General features: G+C 44.0%; 1 protein-coding gene and 1 long non-coding RNA gene across 3 annotated transcripts in view; both read left to right on the top strand.

Annotated features, from left to right (window-relative positions):
* Positions 1-4482: 4482 nt before the first annotated feature.
* On the top strand, positions 4483-16148 carry LOC311435871. Of its 2 annotated transcripts, XR_014692465.1 has the most exons (4): positions 4483-4932; positions 5009-5123; positions 13910-14022; positions 15949-16148. It is a non-coding gene; the product is annotated as an uncharacterized lncRNA (long non-coding RNA). The 2 variants fall into 2 exon arrangements; XR_014692466.1 differs by lacking the exon at positions 5009-5123.
* Positions 16149-17318: 1170 nt separating this feature from the next.
* The window catches only part of KIT (KIT proto-oncogene, receptor tyrosine kinase), a 54001-nt gene continuing 52369 nt past the window's right edge, over positions 17319-18950 (top strand). The window contains exon 1 of the mRNA XM_084517124.1: positions 17319-17479. Coding sequence (XP_084373250.1) covers positions 17398-17479 — 82 coding nt within the window. The 5' untranslated portion in view covers positions 17319-17397. The remainder of the gene's footprint in view (positions 17480-18950) is intronic.

Consider the following 18950-nt stretch of genomic DNA (forward strand, 5'->3'; position numbering starts at 1 on the left):
CTCACTTCCTGAGACATCCCTAACCCCTGAGATGTTCCTGGGCATCATTGACTACTTATGAGTCCTTTCCAACTCAGAATATTTTATGATTCTATATTATGATTCTACACTGTGATTTTGGGGTGGTCCTGTGTGAAGCCAGGACCTGGACTCGATGACCCCTGTGGGTCCCTTCCAACTCAGGTTACTCTATGATTCTATGGTTCTCTCATCTGTAATTTTAGCATTATCAGTCAGCTTGCAGTGAGGTCTCCAGGTGTGCTGAAGTGCTGATGTAGTTCCATGTCCATCCCTACACCAAACTTGTCCTGTATCTGAATGACAAGTCCCCAGATGAGCTTAAAACTCTGCTCTGAACTGCTTCTGAAGGTCACAGAGTCAATCTCCAGTTTCAGGATGAGCTGACATCTTTGGCCTCTGTGCCTTACAATGGAAGGGCAAAAGTATTTACTTCTGACAGCTTCCCTTCCTCTTTCTCTCTTTTTTTTTTTTTTTTTTTTTTTTTTTTTTTTTTTTTTCCCCTGGGAGGGCATTTATTTAGGAGCACAATGTTTGTTTTCTCACCTCTACAGACAAAGAAGTGAGCCGTTTCCTCTAGGTAAACTGACTTTAATTGCAAGTGGTTAACATCAATCATTGCACCCCTGTTAGAAGTAACCTGCTCTTTACCTGGCACTGGGAAGTTCTCTCCTGTTGTACCTCAACAGCATCAGCCTGGAGTGTTGACTGTCCTTATAACCTCCTGCCTTGTTTATTTACATTACAGAAAAGATCAAGCAATTCTTTCAGTGGTGAAGATTCTCTCTTTTATTTGCTTGTCCTGATTGCCACACTACAATATACATGTATAGCTGACCAGAAAAACTGCACCTGGAAGTACATATTTAATTTGATATATGTCCATAATCAAGTGCATTTAACTACAAAGAAATGTATGTCTGAAGGTATAATTGTTACTGGAAGAACATCTGAGACTTATTGCCACAGGCTCTAGAGATGCAGAAAATGCTCAGCAGTCCAGTGACATAATAGTGATTAATTATGCCTGCATTTCTAAAGTATCTTTAACATACTTCAAAGGGGGTGCCAGAAAGACCCTTCCTTTGAAAACTAAATTTCCTTTTCAGACAAGTGGACAGAAACAGAAGACTATGTCTAAAAACTTGGTATGCTAAGCATGACATTTATTTATTTATTTATACTCATCCTAAATGGTACCAACAATAATTGTATTCAATTCATGAGGGATCAAATAGAGCAATCTGATGGAGGGAACCCTGAAACAGCAAGAAAAATTAATGGAAATAAGGCTTGTGTCAGTCAGAGACCTGAAGGAGTTCAAAATAACAGAATCCTGGTAAATCTAGATCTCCCAAGGGGTCAGCTAATATTGATTTGGCTGACGTCATCAGAATAGGAAAGCATACTGTGATTGCTTGTACAGAACAGTTACAGTTTATAAGCTTTAGAAGAAAACTTGGGTTCTCATGTCATGACCACAGCTCTACAAACAAGGAATGATTGTGTTTTGAAAAGTTTTTCCCATGGAGGAAGAAAGGCTTGCTGGTTGTGAAAACATGATAAATGTCCAGTTTGGTTATGCTTAAGGCTTTCAGTTTTCAATTTGCATAGCATTTTTTATGCCCAAGCTAATCTGAATTCATTTTAAGAGTGAGACTTTGTAAGGTGCTGTATCAAATGTTGCTGTTGTTGTTGTTTTTAATTCAAATTACAAACTACCAGGTTTTCTTCAGTTGTTAATTTACCAAAAGAATTGAGAGCCTCCGAAGAATAGCTATCAAGTTTCCCAAGTAAAATTTGATCTTTATGAGGAAATGCCTGCACAAGTCTCATTCTTATTAAGTACTGTTGAGCATCCAAGATAATGAAAAATTAGGCTACGTCTTCCTGATTTCAAATGGGTAGCTCAGAGGCGAAGGGCGCTTTGAGGACGCATCACGCAGACGTTGGATCTGCGAGCTTGACATTAATCGTATTTTTTCTGTCATGCTTCACGCTTGCTGTATTGCTACATTATTTGCATTATGCAGTAAGCCACAGTCATAAACAAATATATCTGAAAATCTGTATTGTGAAGGCTTCAAGAACTGCTTGAAGACATAATTCATGCTACAACACTCAGATGCATTGGAAAACTGCTAGTAATTATTGGAAACATTTTGAACTTTGCAGCAATTTCACTCTTCTCCCACCTTTTCCTTCACAATCATTTCCCTTTGGTTTAAACCCTCATCATTTTAGAGATGTCTGTAAAAAGCATTCTGTAAAACCAATATTATAAAGTTTTCCTCCAAAACTAGGTCTGCTGGAGACATACAACATATGCAGAGAGAAAGTTAATAAATTATATCATATCTGAATCCAAAAGCGTCAGGCAATGTCTGAAAAAGCTGCAAGTGCCCAGAGGAGCTTCCACTGCATGTTATGGTGCTGGGCATATTGGACATATCAGAAGTTTAGTGCCTTTTCCAGACACCTGGGAGAGAAAGGGAACTTCATGTTCACATTTCTTTGCAAAAATTTTTCTGCAGGAAATACACGCTGCAGAATCCACTTGCCACTGATGTATGACAGCTTAATAGACAGGAAGATGTTGGAATCTGGAAGCTAACCAAGCTTTACTTAGGTCCTTGTTTTTGCTGGAAGAAAATGCTGGACTCAGATCTTGCTGTCTTGCTTTCAGGGCTCAGATGGTCAAGGCCAGCCTTGCACAGCATCACATGGATTGACCTGTGCTAAAGCACAGAAAAGGGCTCTCCTCTCTAGTTTCTATCCAAGAATTATGGAAATTCTCTCAAAATGCAGGCTTTGTGGTATAGGAGTTAACAGAAAAGTGAGGAAAGACCATGTGCAGTTCGCATGTACAAATTAATGCCACCTTTCCATGTATAAATCCATGTTCCTGCCACCAGCCACAGTCCTACTCATTAAAATGACCCCATAAAATTCGAATCCACTTGAATAAATGGGATTCAGGCAGTATACCTGCCCACAGGCTCCTCTATTTCATCTGGAGGAATACATGTAGTTATTAGCCTGCTTTATTCCAACCTTGCGCGAGCAGGATGAGAGGTCAGGACAAACGATCAGTGTCTCATTTATAGTACACTGCTGCTTTCCAAGCTTGAACGAGCTTGCAGCAGCTCTTTGCGGGGTCGCCAAGCCTGGCAAAAACTCAGCTGTTTATGCTAATATTTGAAGTTGCAGTGGGATTCCCATGGGGAAGCTCCTGCAGCTCTGTCCTCCGATATTAACAATGAAACAATGCTGCCAAAGTGCATCAGCCAGAAGAGTATCTGCTAGAATCGTTATTTCTATAATCTGACATCAGTTTTAGTAAACTTTGTCTGTCTAACGTGCCCAGCGGGATTTTGCAGAGGTTAAATCCTTCTCACACACAACTGTGGCTTTGGCTTTTGTTTGCAGTTTATAAAAGCGTGCAATGCCATAGTTTCTTAATTAACAGCCTCCTAAAAATGTGAGCAGGAATTTCACCACTTACAAATCCATATTAGCATGATCATAATACATATCATGTTACTAAGTGTTTGTCCTTTTCACCTGATTTTGTGTTGCCACTTTAAAATGTGTGCTGTGTTGTTAGTATGCAACTTAATATTTAGCACATTATCCATAAGATTTAAACACCATGCATGCCCTTTTAATTTTGGTTATAGCTTCTGTGATATTTATACTTACTTTCCCTTTTTCCTATGCTGATAAGTTAAAAATGCCCCCAAGCATTCTGCAGTTTATGTCTATGTGTTTGTTTCCATGGAATTACACATCTCATGTTGCAAGAAAATTTATTTATCTGTAGACTTAATAGATGTTTATTATTTTTTTTAATCTCGTAGATATCAATAAAACCAAATCTCTGTTTCCCTTTTACATTAAAAAAAAAAAAAAAAAAGTAAATCTCTTTCTGTTAATGATCACTATTAGTGGTGGTTTCAATCCCTCAATGTAATAGTCACCTCCTGTGTTTACAACTCTTTCCTCATAGAACAAAGCATCTCATCTAGACAGAGTCTATGACAGATTGTCCCTTTGCTAATGGGGGCTCCAGATATATGGCTGAAGCATTTGCTTCAGAAATGGATTGCCTAGAACTAAATTTTTCCCACTTCAAAGCCGGAGGGTGACCAGATCAATTTACAAATATATCTTCCTTTTTTCATTTCCTTACTGTGTCATCATCACATGAAACTTTTAAAAGGTTATATGAGAAATAATTAGGAAATTCTTGTTTATAATGGAGTAGAGAAGCAAAACAAAAAATAATCAACAACAACAAACCAACAGATGAAAGAAACCAAGAAGCAACTAGGGGAAGTCTACTCTCCTTAACAGATAAGAAAGAGGTCAAACAAAGCAGGCAATTCATGTATGTCTGGGAAAGATTTCCTAGGGTTAGCAGAGATGCAGATTTACTAGGAGTACTGGAAACAGGGAACAACTTCCTCCAAGCTGAATGTACACCGCAAGGCAGGATGGGGAGCAGTTTCTCCCATGCTGCTCAGAGGAGCATCCTGCCCTGAATGCCCACAGAGCTGTTCTTATTTATCAGCTGTTGAAATAACCTGGGAAAAGCCATTGCTGTTTTTAGCTCCTGAAAGTTACTGATTATGCTGACCTTCTATTTTGATGCTGGTAGCTGGTAACTACGTTGCTATAGCTTTTCATGTCAGGAACAATGCATTTCTGTGACCAGACTGTTGACACCTATGTTTGCCTAATCAAATTCAGGTCTTGTTTGCCCGGGGTTGGCACGAGTCAGAGCAGGGTGTGCCCAGCAACCCGAGACAGACTCAGTAAGAGATGTTTCGGCAGCAGGAGCTGCAGAGACCCAAAGTAATGCAAGACCTGCAGTAATGCAAGAGGGATTTGAATGATCCTGCGAGCCTCCCCGTGAGTCATGGGTCATATTAAAGGTAGAGATCTAAGGGTATAATTTTAGGCTCTGATTATTTGTCTCTTTCTACAGCTAACCAAGCACAGTCATGTGCCTCTCATTTAGCTCATATCCAGTCTGTAATCAACGCTGACTAGTGCCAGAGACATCAAAGTCCCAGATACTGCAGCCTTCCCCTGAGTCAAAGGTAATGCTCCATCTCGTTATTACCATGTGGGGGAGGAATTCAACACTGAACCTTTTTTGGGGCCCTGAGGTATTAGCATCATTCTGAAGACAACAATTCCACAGGGGATGAATTTTTGACCTGGGTCATCAATGGCTGAGAAATTTTGCACAAACTATTTTGGTGGATTTTTAGCTAGATGTGGTTTAAGCTTTAGCTGTGCTAGTTGAGTGGGAATACTGCAGCACTGTTTACAACAAGAGACACTGGTCATATGTTGTTTTTTTGTCTAGAAAACCCAAGAAGCAAGTTGCTTTTCAGAACTTCAATTTTGCCACAGGCTATGTTCTCAGAGAACAACGCTACGTTTGAAGCAATACTGAAGTTATATATATGCAATGTGTGGCTCTGTAAAGGCATACTGTAAAGGAATTCAGGCCCAGCATGTAATTTTGCAAAAATAACTGGAACAACAGTCTATCTACAAACTTAATATCCTAAAGAAAAATATTCTTGTTGCCCATTTTCTGCATACTCACTCCACGTGTAAAATGAATATCAGTTACTCAATAATTCTGTCAGTTTAAGCTACTAATTGCAGGATTTATCTGGGTCCAAAATTTTTGCTGGAATAATTATGTCAAGGAGGAGTCAATAATGCACAGTCCTCAGCAGTACAGTTGTGCTAGCGAATGCTGCTAGGCTGGCAAAATCATTCTTGGTATTGCTGCTTCTGCTCAGAAAACTGAGACAATCTCTATTAGGAAATCACTTTATTTTGGTGCAAGTGGTGGTTTTTCATGAGGGTTTGCTGGCATGTCTCTACCAAAAATAAAATTAAAAAAAAAGAAAAAAAGAAAAAAGAAAAAAAGAAAACACAAACCACTTCTGGGGTAGACAAAGACTTTGCAGTGAATTCTTTTTTTTTTTTTTTTCCAGAGATGTCTTACAATTCTGCATTGTACTTGCATGTCTTGACTCTAATGACATTCTAGTTAAAAGTAAAAACATTCCCTGCTGCCTGGTTTCATTTAGCACAGAAATTAGATACAGTTTGTTTTAAAAAGAACTTTTAATTGTAGCTCAAAATAGAGTGAAATGGCATAAAAAACTGATGTCATGGTCCAAAAATATGATTCTATTTTGAAATCTAAATGATATCTTTTCTTATAAATGTTTAGATTATCATAAAAGTAAAAGAGAATCAGAAGAACAGTGAAACTGCTCTTTTATAGATTGGGAAAAATCTACAATAATTTGCTTAACAAAAAGATGCCCTCTAAAGATATGCTTGCTTGTTAAAATTGAAACACTTCTTATATCTGTTGCATATTTGTCTAAAAAGGAGTTAGCAAACATTTTTCTTTTTATCCAGCTGCAGTCAATCAAATGGTACAAGAAGGCTATGAATGAATATGAATTAAAGTTGTCTGTGGAAAACATAGGCTGTGAATATGAATTTAAGTTGTCTGTGGAAAATGTAACATATAGGTTGAGGCTTTTCAAAAATGTTATATTAGGGAATGTGCTAATGTCTACCAGCAAACTGTGCACAAATGGTTCATTTCCAAGACAGGTGCTATTTACTGTAGTGGCATCCACCCAAACAGGTCATACAGCCAGGGGTGACAGCGTTTTGGTAACATCCCCTGCAAGGGGGACCATGCCGATGAGGCACAAGCAGCATTAAGCCTCTGCTCCCAGCCATCCGGCTGATGCAGATGCGGGTGCTTTGGGTATATGTTGGAGCACACTCAACAGCTAGGGACAGGAGGAAATCGCTTTTTCAAACATTTAATGCTTCCTGCCTGTTGTGCAGTGGCTAGAGCTGTAGCTGTAGGAAAGGTAATCTGGTAGCATTTCTAACTGCTGGGGGAGTCATCTCCATCCCCTCCTGTTCTCCTGCCCCAAGGTGCATCCTGCTGGGGGATGCTTTGCACCTGCCATCAGTAGGAGATTCAGTGCAGATGGGCTGGGAAGAGCGTTCTCTGTGCCTGCTTTCTCCTTTAATATGCCCACGAAAGAGAAGCTGCAATTTGTCTCAGACATCTTCGGTAGAAGGAAATTAAAAAATCTGTGTGGAACTACAGTCCAGCCAAAGGAACTGAAAACTTTATCAGAGGCAGCGGCCAGAAGTTGTTAGTTTCAGGAAACAACAAAGACCTAGAAAACACCTGCATGGGCTGCAGCACACTGTGCACCTCTTTGGCTGTGGGGTTAATTTCAGCAACTTTGCTCTCCAACTCCCTTTTCTGTATTATGATATTAGCTAGCTCCCTGACTGGCCACACACAGCTTTGCCCAGCACAATTAAGGGAAGAAAGCCAAACAAGTTATGGAAACGGCAGCACAACCAGCTTGAGAATATGTTGTGCTGGCGCATCTTGGTGATGCAGGGATGCGGAAGACTCTGGTACCACCTACTGCTGCTGGTCCAGCTTACGAATGCACAGTTACTTTCTGTCTCTCTGAGTTTTAAGTGCTCCTGGAGGATTAAGCAAGGTAGTGTGCACCAGGAGAGGAATTCACCTACAAATGTATTTACTGGGTTTGCTGATTGCATCTGGCAATTCTTTTTGCTCCGTACCACTGTTAAGGCAAGGATGACAGTTCTTGAAGAGTGATAGTGGGAAATGGCATGAGAGGGCATCTACAACCTGCAGCCTTTGTGCTACGATCATCTTGATACAAAGAAAGAAGAGGAGCTTCAGGCAGGCATGCATACCAGCCTGCTAGTGAGGCCCAGAGGCATACTAGAAATGAAAATGGTACAAACTGGAGATGCTCAGTAACTGCTCTTTGAGGGTAGTACCTAGCTCTTACGCTGCCCTTGATAGCCACAGAGTTCAAAGCATTTTGTGAAGGAGGTCAGTGCACTTGATAGCTGGAGACACTGTGACACAGAGAAGCTTCACTGACGTTCTCCAAAATCCCAGTGCCAAATGGTAGCTGCAGGTCCTTTTTGTGTCACATTGAGCCAGGGAACCTGCAGACCTGCACAATGTTGTGCCATCCACAGCTGATAGCCTTGAAGTGGTGTGAAGACCAAGTAGCTGATAGTGATGCAGGACATGGATAGATCCATGCTTGTGATGGAGAATCCACGTCTAAATATTCTGGTAGCACTGCTGCAGGTTTATTTACAGAGGAAACTCCTCATTGATCATCTTAATCCACCTTGTTGGCTTTAGGTACCAACTTTCACAACACTTCAACCACCTACAAGTGAGGTGATGAAACCCATTGGCTAGACTCCCTCTGAGGAGAAGAAAGACATCTCCAGAGCGTGACTTATATCCTCTGCTTCAGTTTGGATAACTATCACTCCATAGATGTCTGCAATTCTGCACTGGACATAGACAGCCCCTCACTAGACCCAAGTGAGCTTCTGCCTCAGCTGGCTCTTTACAATAGGGATCCTGCTTTCTTTAAAGAACTAGGAGGAGCAGAAGTCAATGAACTGTCAATTGACACTGTTTTATCCAAGGTAGCTGACCAAACAGCAATATGTCATGAATACAAAATGAATGGGTATTTGACGTACTGAGCAGGTCCCCGTTATCACATTGGGCATAGGCTGCAGTTTTCTGTTTTATCGGTGGCTGATAGCATCAGCCAACTGTCAAACCAAGGTCTGTGAGCTCCTGCTAGCTCTGGATATCTCTAGTGTTTGTGAAAGGATTTCTGAAGTGTTTGGAAAGGAACTTGAGATGCTAATGTTCTTCCAGGTTTTCAGGGGTCAAAATGACACGTTTCATCGTGTGATCATGTTAGAGAAACTCAGAAATCATCTGTGAAACAAAATGAAAGAAGAATTCTAAATATTATTCACCATGTTTCTGCATACTTCTGCTTGCCAGGCATACAGTGGTTGCACAATAAGAATTTTTAACATGGCATCAAGTTTCTACATATAAGATGCCCCCAAGTTTTAAGCCAGGTTGAGACTCTGACTCACATTCAGCGAACAGCACCTGTTAAATTTGTCTTTGAAAGGAGCTATCCTACCGTGCTATTTGACTTCTTGCCACTGCAATAAATCCTGAGCACGTTGTCATAGACTAATGAGTGGACATTTGCCACCACCACATTCTAATTGGTGTATTAATTTCATCCCCGAAGCCCCAAACGAATGATCCCCTTTTTGACATATGAACTCAGGCAAAAGCTGGGGGGGGAGCTCGCCACTCTCTGAGGTGTAGCTGGGTACACAAGCTGCTCCTGGGCTGACATCTGTGTTAACAATGAGCCATATGTGGTCTGCACGGAGAGGGTCGCTAGCACAGCAGAGACCATGCATTTCACAGATTGCACCTACAGCCAACATCTCGTGTGATGTTTAATATAAGGATAAATAAAGGCGGCAGCAGCGCAGACTGGGCACAGAACAATCGGCCAGCTGACGTGAGGCAAGGGACACAGCTCCAAGATAATCAAGATATCCAGCCCTAGGAGTAGGAATTGCATTGTGTAAAGAGCCCTGCCTGTCTGGGTGCCCATCCAGAATGGGGAAATCACCTGTAAGTACCTTCATACCTGGCTTCAGATAGAGGCATCATGGCATTTGCTTTGGTATTAACAGGCTCACCCATGCAGAATAAAAAGGGTTTACCCCTGTGTGGGGCTGGCTTTGGCGGCAAGCCTGCCCAAGTTCCTCCTCACTGCTTGTTCTCATCACTTTTCCTCCCTCACTTTGGCAGTAGACCTGTTTGCAAAAGCCACACGGTAAACCAGATCACAGAGTAGATTAAGGGTGAAAAATAACCTTTTTTTTCTGAGGTTCCTCAAAATAGCTGTGGCAGCAAAACAAAGAACTAGCAAGTTCTTTGTGTAAGTTAAAGTGCCACAGCGGGGGACAGAATTAGGGAGAGAAGGGTCAGGACCTTCTTAAGCCCATTTTGCAGCCAGTGTCTCTCAAACTGATGCAACAAACACAGACCTGAATGATATGGGAGTAGTTCAGGAAGGCTGAGGCAGAAACCATGCTATGAACTGTGTAAGTCAACTCCCAGGGGATGCACATCCCCTCAGCAAGAAAGGCTGTATGCCTGGAGGGGTAACAGGCTCCTAAATTGAAACAAAACCTGACTTTTGCATTTGCATTATTTCCAACCAGGAACAGATGGCAAAGGGTGCTGTGTATTTCTGTGTGAACCCCAAAGAATCCCAAACCTCAGGTTTAGTGGGATAATTTCTTGCCCAAAAGTGGTTCAGTGTGATGCCAGGTAACTCCAGCTTTGCCTCTAGTGGCAGACCAATCTATATTCACTTAATAAAGTGTTTTGGCACCTGGGCTGGGGAAGAGGGGCTGTTGCCTACAAACATCTGCAAGTTTTAAGAAGGGCAGAAGTGAAAGCAGGTCTTTTACACTGGAAGCACGAAGACCTGGTGATCTCTGAGGATGCACCTTGGTACAGATGCTGGGAGTCACATCCTAACAGCAGCAGCCACCGAGCACGGGAAATTGTACACAAGCCGGGGTCTGGCCCCATGCAGGGCCAGCAGCTGGGATTAGGGTTTTGCCAGCAGTGTTCTTGAATTTGGGAGTAGAAATGGCACATAAGAGGGAAACAGCTGAACATATCAGAAAAAAAAAAAACAACACCACACATATGGCCTTTAGAGTATATTTTTTACACTAATGCGGTTGTTTATATCAGATACTTCAAGAAAAATGTGCAGAAACATCTACATAAACATTGTGCACCTGGATAATGCATCATTTCAATATCAACTCCCTAAGAGAACTGTGATAAAATAGAAAAAGCATCCTAGAAATTGTATCCGAAAACTCATTTGACTGAATTTGAGTATATTAAACTCCTATGGCCCCACTAAATCTGCTTAAACACAGAAAAGGAGGGGAAAAATGGAGAGGTAGCTATTCCATTTAACAGACTATTGCCTCGTAAGGTCCAAATTTAAAGCCTCCTAAAACTAGACGATTTCATTAATATCAGCAGGCTTTATGACACCTGTCTCACAGTGACAAATACCATTTCGATTCCTGGGCATCTTCATGAACTGACTTTTTATTTCTGGCTATCCAGCCTGGACCAACTAAACCATCAAAATGCAAATTCATCAAGTGACAATTCCAGGCATCCTTCCCAGGATGCTGGGACAGCCAACATCCACTGGGGAGGTGGGCAAAAGTGTCTGCAAAAGCTCACTTACACTGAATAACAGGCTGCAAATGGAAATTTCCGAAGGTGACAGAATCATCTCAATTTGAAAACTCTTATAGATGCACTTATCAAAAAGGCTGAAAAACACTTCTACAGGTTAAAAAGAAAAAAAAAGAGGATCGGATGACAAATGTGATGGGCATGACCTTCCAAATGGGGACGCACCCTCGACTCCCCCTTACTCCACCAGTGGCATGTATGTTTTTCCTGCCACCTATCAGCACTGGGGGTTTGGGGATTATAATATACACTGCATTAGCAAATAGACATCGCTGACAAAAAGCCCCAAAGGCCCCTGGCAGTACAAGATAGCTGTATGAAAATGGAATAAGGCTGATAGGAAAATAATCTCTTGGAGACTTTTGGTTAGCAAGAGCTGTGAAGTTAGATTGCAACGAAAACATAAATAGGCTCATACCTGCTGCACGGTACTCTGGGACACTGCGGCACTGCCCTGCTAAGGGTGAGCTGCCACACACAGAAGGGTAACAATGTCCTTAGGACATCCCTACGGTATTTCAGTTTAGTATTGGTTCCTCAAAAAAATTTGCAGGGGCAGAACAGAGAGGCGATGGAGAAGCTGCTAGCTCTGTGGGTACTTCATCTGTTACCACCTCAAAGACCGATGCGCTAGCAGAAAAGTGCCTCGGTTTCTAAGAAGATCTGTTGCCCATGACTTTCATGGGAACTGAACAAAACTCAGCAGAAACTGCAACAAGATTTGTGGAGAAGCAGATAGGGAGAGCAGACTTCTCAGTCTTTCTAAGAGAAATATTAAGTGGGTCACATGTGCTGGCTGTCTACTATTTTGAGAACCTCCATCTCTGGAAGTCTTTGATGCTAATAAGTGCCGGTTGTTTTGAAGGGCAGACACTGGTACCCTTGTTCCATATGAGGTGGCAGGGCTGGGACAGATCTGCCCTGCTGTGCACAGTGAGACCAGCAGGGCAGGCCTGAATCTGGGACTGTGAGGGCACAGGAGCCTCACATGATGCTCCCCTGACAGAGACTGAGGGCTTCAGGCTGGACATGTGAGAGAAGTGCTTGCCGAGGGAGTTGAGAGAGGGAATTTGCCCCTGAAGCACTGCCCAGGTTAGCGATGAGTTTAGAGGTGAGCAAAGGGCAGCCGGCACATTTCCGTAAACGACACGGGGATGTAAACAAAAGCGGACCTTGTGAACTTTGAAGGCTCGGAAGGACCCAAACAAATTCTGACACAGTTTGATAATGATAAATTAAAATATGGTAAACACAGATACTTGGAGAGGTAATGCAACAAGCAAGAAGTGATAAAACAAGCAAGCTTCTCAGTTCATCTATACAGGGCGTACAGACACGACGAACTCCCTGTTCTCCAAAGCACAATTTAGACACATACCATCTCAACCAAGGAGGGGTCATAGGCTTTACATGCAGGTGGATGCAGCCTCTTATTTATTTGACCCCCAAAATCATACACAAAACACTGCATTTTAACAAAAATGCCAAAGGAGTCAACTGGATCTCATGTGGCTTTAATCGCCTCAGAAGAGAAACGCCTGACAAAGCCCCTTTCCAGACATGCATTTAGATTTCAGATACAACAAAGGCCTGTGAGAAAACACAGAAGGATTCTTTATGAACCGCAAAGCAAAGTTGGTTCTTGTCACAAGATGCAGAGCCAGGATATGTTTCCAGCAACCGAGGAATTAATATCCTGTTCGGAGCAGGCAGAGAGGGCGAGGAAAAGGCTCTGTGGGTTCTCAGGTCAAGCTGCCACACATGGGAGATTGGGCAAGGATAAAGAGAGCAGCTAGCTGAGAAAAGGGGAGGCTTTTCAGGAATCTGAATCAGATGTTTCTCTACAATTAATTTGGTATGTTACACTCACTCAAAAAAACAACCCAGTGACAAAATGAAATAAGACAAGAAAGCACTTGAGAGGACCTTTCAAGCTAAGGTAGTGCACGGAGTTACAGTAGTTTTACAAACTAATCCTACAGCTGTAGCTCGCAGCAGTGGCTGGGGCAAGCAGAGCAGTACGTGATAAAGGCGAGAATCATACTCAGCCGTTCATAAAGACAAATCTTTTTTCCTAGTAAGAGTGTAGGTTATAAACTAACAAAAATGCCATCGAGAAGATTAGAGCCTTTATTTTCCACTTAAGCTTGTAGTGATAAGACAGTTTTTACAATAGTGTGCTGTGCATGTGATAATGCAAGATGTCTTTTAAAACAGCATATATTTCAAGCTTCAGTGATGATTGTATCTAGGCTCTTGACATTTGATGCTGGAAAACTCTTTAATTAACTAGGATAGCAATGCAGATTTAAGATCACGGGCACAATGGGATTTAGAGAATATTTTACAAAATTGGATTAAAAGGGGAGTAAGAGATACCTCCCACTTTAGTAAGACTGAATGGATTCAATTTGAAGGCTCATATTCCTGAGGGGAATGCGATAAAGGTGTCCACTTCATCTGCATTAATTTTAGAGTCTTTCCTGCTAAAAATAACAGAAATTTCTTTTGTAAAGCTGCATGAAAGACATTAAAATCCTACTATATATAGATGAAGTCTGAAGACATATGCCTGTCAAACCCCACACTTCTCCCAACTCACCCACCCTTACTTTCCAGTGTGAGGATACAGAAGATTGGAAGTTAATAAAACTAAAGGCAGTGGGACATCCTGAAACCTCAGACCTTCTAGAAAAGAGGCCCGGAGAGAACACAACTTGCCATGGCAACAGGTTAGACTAGCAGATTTCACATGTTGTTTTTTTTTCTAATTCATTTTAAAAAATAAATAAATAAAAGAGGCTTGGATAATTCATAGATAGACTTTTGTGGATTAAAGTTAAGATAGAGCAGAGTGATGCATAAGAATTTCTGCACGGTGATCATATGACATTCCTGACAACGAGGCTTCAGAGCTGCCGTTTTAGATCAACTCAGAAGGCAGAAAGTGAATCACTTTTCACTTTACAGAAGTGAAGCAAACTTACAAGCCACTGTTTAAGCCAGAGAGCTTTTACAACAACATTGGTAAATCGATAGATGTTTCTCATAATTTCTCAAAGCCTTCAGGAATCACAGATGAGTTAATTCTGGAGCTCCCTACCTTGCTGGGGCTTCCATTTTATGTGGAATAGCGATGTCCCACAGAAAAATCTATTAATCTGCAATTTAGAGACAGAATATATAGCTTTATAGAAGGACTCATTATTGCTGTTTATCAGGAGGGATTCCTGCTGGCATCGATTGGCTGTATCAGAAGGGCATTTTCCTCTCTTCCCATTAAATATGTTATGCCATAGATAAAATAAATCCCACGGATTATTTATGCTGTAAAGGTTTAGAATAAAAAGGTTTTCATAGCCCTTGCAGATAAACTATTTGAAACCATCAAACTAGTTAATTTCCAAATGGATTTTCATTCAGATATAGAAATAATGCAAGTCCTTCATTAGGTCACCCGTTGTTCAATGACATTAGCTTAATCTTACGAATGTTATCGATCTGGGCAATGTTTACTTCAGTAAGCAGCCCCACAGATGTGTAAAAACAATCTTGTGAATTGACTAGTTGAAGGAGCTGGTCCACAAATGTTAAATCACTTCAAGGATTTCAAACTGAAGTTAGCTTTCCAAATAGAGGATTTCAGGTATTTCTCCAAGCCTATCATTTTTATCTCCGAATCTGTATCCATTCTGTGCAAAGTCTGTGGATCTCTCTTTTTCCTCTAGCACATCCACCTACTGCAAGTTGGTTGCAGCAGGCAATGAGAGGAGATGGCGTTACCTATCCCAACATACGGCCACGGTGCTATGGGGACAATTAGAGGATTGTGTGAGGTTGGCTGTAAATGCAGACAAGAACCGTGTTGCCTTAAGCTCACATATTTCAGATGGGAGTGGTAAAAGGACTAAGAGAGTCCTTCACTGTTTAAGAAACTTTTATTATTATTATTTTCTTTCTATAATGCAGAAAGAACATGGACAAGAGAACTTACAGCTTTCAATGCAATACATTGGGATAAGGTGAAAAGGGCAACTATATTTATTGTTATGATTATTAAAAGTAAATGAAGTGGCAAGGTTAAAGCCAATTCACCTGTGTCTCCTTCTTACAGTAGCTATTTATAGCCAGGCAAAATAGATGGAGAATATTGTTGCCATTCTGATTTTGAGATGTCTAACATTCAGCTAATGCTTGTGGAGATGAAGCACATGATGCAGGGCCATGCAAGTTGAGCTTCATGTGATCAGGGATGTGCAGGACATAAAGGCAGGCCACTAACCGAAACAGCACTAATCAAGCAGAGCAGGGAGAAACCTGTCACAAAACCAACATCGCATGTTCCTTGATAATGTTTTAGGGGAAACCTCTCATAGCATATTCTTTGCTGCCTTTGCGTCTTTAAGAAATTAAACTGTAAATGTTCCAAGCATTTACACGTATAAAAGTCCTTTTTTCTCTCCTACAGAAAAGAACATGGAAAATCTGGAGTGCAGATTTTAATTCTAAAATTTTAAGTATTTCAGCTTTTAATTTTTTTTTTCTCACTGCCCAGAATTAATTTGATGAGGCTAGCACCTAGTAAGAAATATGACTTAAAAATTATGTTTGATTTTGAAATTGTCAGAGTGCTAACAAAAATGTATTCCATTTTGCAGCAAGGGAAGTACTCACCCATCAAAAGAGACTGGCTGTCAGAGATGAAAGAGAGTAAAGAAACGGAGAGAGCCATTTTAAACATATAAGACAAGACTTTCATCTAATGCTGGACCATATGGGACAGTGCTATTAACCTTGGAAAAAAATCTGACAGTGCCAAAAAAGAAAAGAAATAAAAAAAGGAATAACTTACCTTCAATAACTTTTCTGATCTGTACTGACATGTTTCAAGAAGTCTACGTTTATGTTTTGCCACGGGTGAGGGCTTTGCCATGTGTCCCCTATCCCCTTCTGTACATTCAGGGCCGCGGCTGTGGCTGTGCCAACAGTCATGACCTTGCCCCGCTGCCCCCTTGGGTGCTGCCAGCAGGACCCTGGCCACGGCCATGGGCTGTCCCACAGCCAGCACTGTCCAGGATCATGCATTGCCTGCCTTCCTTCGCTCCTGCGGAGTGGCACTGGCTGACAAAGCAGCGTTAAGGCAGTGTTAAGGCAGACATTTCTGCAGTTTGCGTTATTTCTGCCTGCAGAGCAGCTCCGCTCTGGCTCCGTAGCTGCAGAAATAAGCAAGTGCTCCTGGATCCTCCTTGTCACTTGTCTCATCCGTGCTTAAAAAACTCCCTCTGTGGGATTCCACCACCTCTTCTCCACGATGCATTGGGAGACTAAATTCTCCTTCCCCTTTGCAAGTGCTTTCCTAACATTTAAGCTATTTCTTTCTTTTCGTTTTTTTTTTTTTTTTTTTTTTTTTTTCTTTGCTGTGAACTAAATGGATTACTTTTTATCTTGCCCTTGAGGGACGTGAAAAAAACAATTGCTTGCAATCCTCTTTGTAAGAACCTTTCTTTCTCCCCGTTTAAGCTCCCTGTCAGCCTTCTCTTTTGCGTACCAAACCGGGTTATTTCCACCTTTTATCCTGTGGCACGGGACACACCTGCGGCTCACTTCTGGCCCCTAGCAGGGGCCACCCCACCGCGGCGACCACATCGGGAGGGCAAAAGGCTGGGCCAAGGGGGCCGTCGAGCGAGGACCATGTGCATCCTCCGGGGCTCCCCCAACCCCAACCCCTCCCAGCAGGGGGGGGTCCTTATTCCCTAAAGATTAAAAATAATTAATTGCGGGGGGTCGAGGAGGGGCTGGGGAGCGGCTCTCTCTTTCCACCGAGGCTCCCGACGCCTCTCCCTGCCCCTCGGGTGGGGGGTGGGGGGGAGGGAGGCGTTTCCCCCCCACCTGCGCCCATCCATCCTCGTGGCGTCGGGGCGGGCCGGGGTTGGAAGGGGGGGGCTCGGGGAAGGACGGGGAAGGGGGGGAGGCGGGCGGCGGAGGCGGGGCCGGCGGCGGCGGCGGCGGCGGGGCCGGTTGTAGTCCGCAGCCCTCCCGCGGGGGCTCGGGCGTCTCGGAGCGGCGGGCGGTGCGGGCGGCAGAGCCGGGGGGGGCCCGGCGGCGGCATGGAGGGCGCGCACCTCGGCCGGGAGCTGCTGGCGCACGCCGCGCTGCTGCTGCTGCTGCTGCTCAGCCTCTTCCCCGCAGGTGGGAGCCGAGGAGGAGGAGGAGGAGGAAGGCTGGGTGTGGGGGGGGGTGGCGGGGAACTTTAGGGGACACCGGGGAGGGGAGGGAGGGGAGAGGTGAAGGGAAGGGGGGAGGCAGAGAGCCCGTTTGCGTTTGGTATCGCCCCCCCCCCACCACCCCAGTCGCTTTCGCGGGACGCCCCGTAGGAAGAATAAAAATCATAATTTGAAAAAAAAAAAGTCCTTTGTTTGCGCTGCGCGGTTCTCCGGGGTTGGGAGGGGGCTAGAAGCATTCCCTCCCCCCCCCCCCCACTCTCCCAACCTCTCCGGGCCGGGCTGTTTTGACAATAAACTATCTCTTCATCAGTACAAAATGTCCCCGCGGTTTAGCGCTGCTCGAACAATAGGCAGGGGACGGCCGCCGCCGGCAGGTGCTCGGCGCTGCCCTGCCGGGACGAAGCGCGCTCGGGGGTCCCGGGGGGAGCCGCGGGGGTCGTGGGCTCGGTGCCCGGCTCGGTGCAGCCCCGGGGAGAGGCGTCGGAGCTGGGCTTCTGAGCAGAGCCGAGCCGCCTCCTAGCGAGAGGGGCTTCGGGGGTGCCAAAACTTCGGTGTGCCGGGCGGGGGACCCGAAGGATCCCGTCTGCCCGCAGGGCGAAAGGGGTTCCCCCCGGCTCTACCTGGCAGGGCTGGAGATTTGAGGCTTTATGGGGTTGCAGTGCTCGGAGGCTTTGCACGAGGCTTTCGGAGCTCGGCAGGTGCCCGGGGAGGCGGCTGCTGGTGAGCTGCACGCCCCGGAGCGGGGAAGCACGGGCTGTGCGCCTCCTGCTAGCTGGCACGGAGCTGAGAGGCAGGAGGAGATGAGATGCTGGGGGCTGCACCGCCGGGCTCTGTCCTCCCCCCGGCCACTGTGTTGGGTAAAATAACCTGGAACCGCTCCCGTGGTGATTTACGGGGCTCTGTTGTAAGCACGCTGCTTTGGGACGTGAGAATTGAATAGCCACCAACTTTCTTTGCTTCGTGTACTTCTTGTATGAACTTAAAGGTTATCCTTCCTCTTATGGCTTAACTGTCCTTAAGGAAAACTTGGGAGGCTGGAAGCATCTCCTGGAGGGCGTGAGAGTGTGGAGGGGCAAGGAGAAACTTTCCCTCCGTCCTTCATCAGGTTCTGGGTTCAGACACTTGTGGGAGACATTTCACCCTGAGGGCATGTTAGGCAAACTTGTGTAGACCAAAAATACACGGTGTGGCGGGTAGAAGTGACTTGCTGCCAAAAAAAGACTACCTGCCTTTGGGTAGGTGCCTGTAACACCTGTGCATCACACAGCCATAAGACATCCAGGGCTAGTTTTGTGCCACAGGAGGAGGTATCAGACCGGAGGCTTGTGTCCTGGCAGAGCTGACTTGCTCAAGGACTGCTCTGGAGTTAGCACGTCACTGTGCTTGCCTCGCTGCAGATGCATGGCTGGATGAGCTCCCACGGTGCTCATTCAGAC

The sequence above is a fragment of the Aythya ferina genome (assembly GCF_964211825.1).
Source record: "Aythya ferina genome assembly, chromosome: 4".
In the NCBI taxonomy this organism is placed as follows: domain Eukaryota; kingdom Metazoa; phylum Chordata; class Aves; order Anseriformes; family Anatidae; genus Aythya; species Aythya ferina.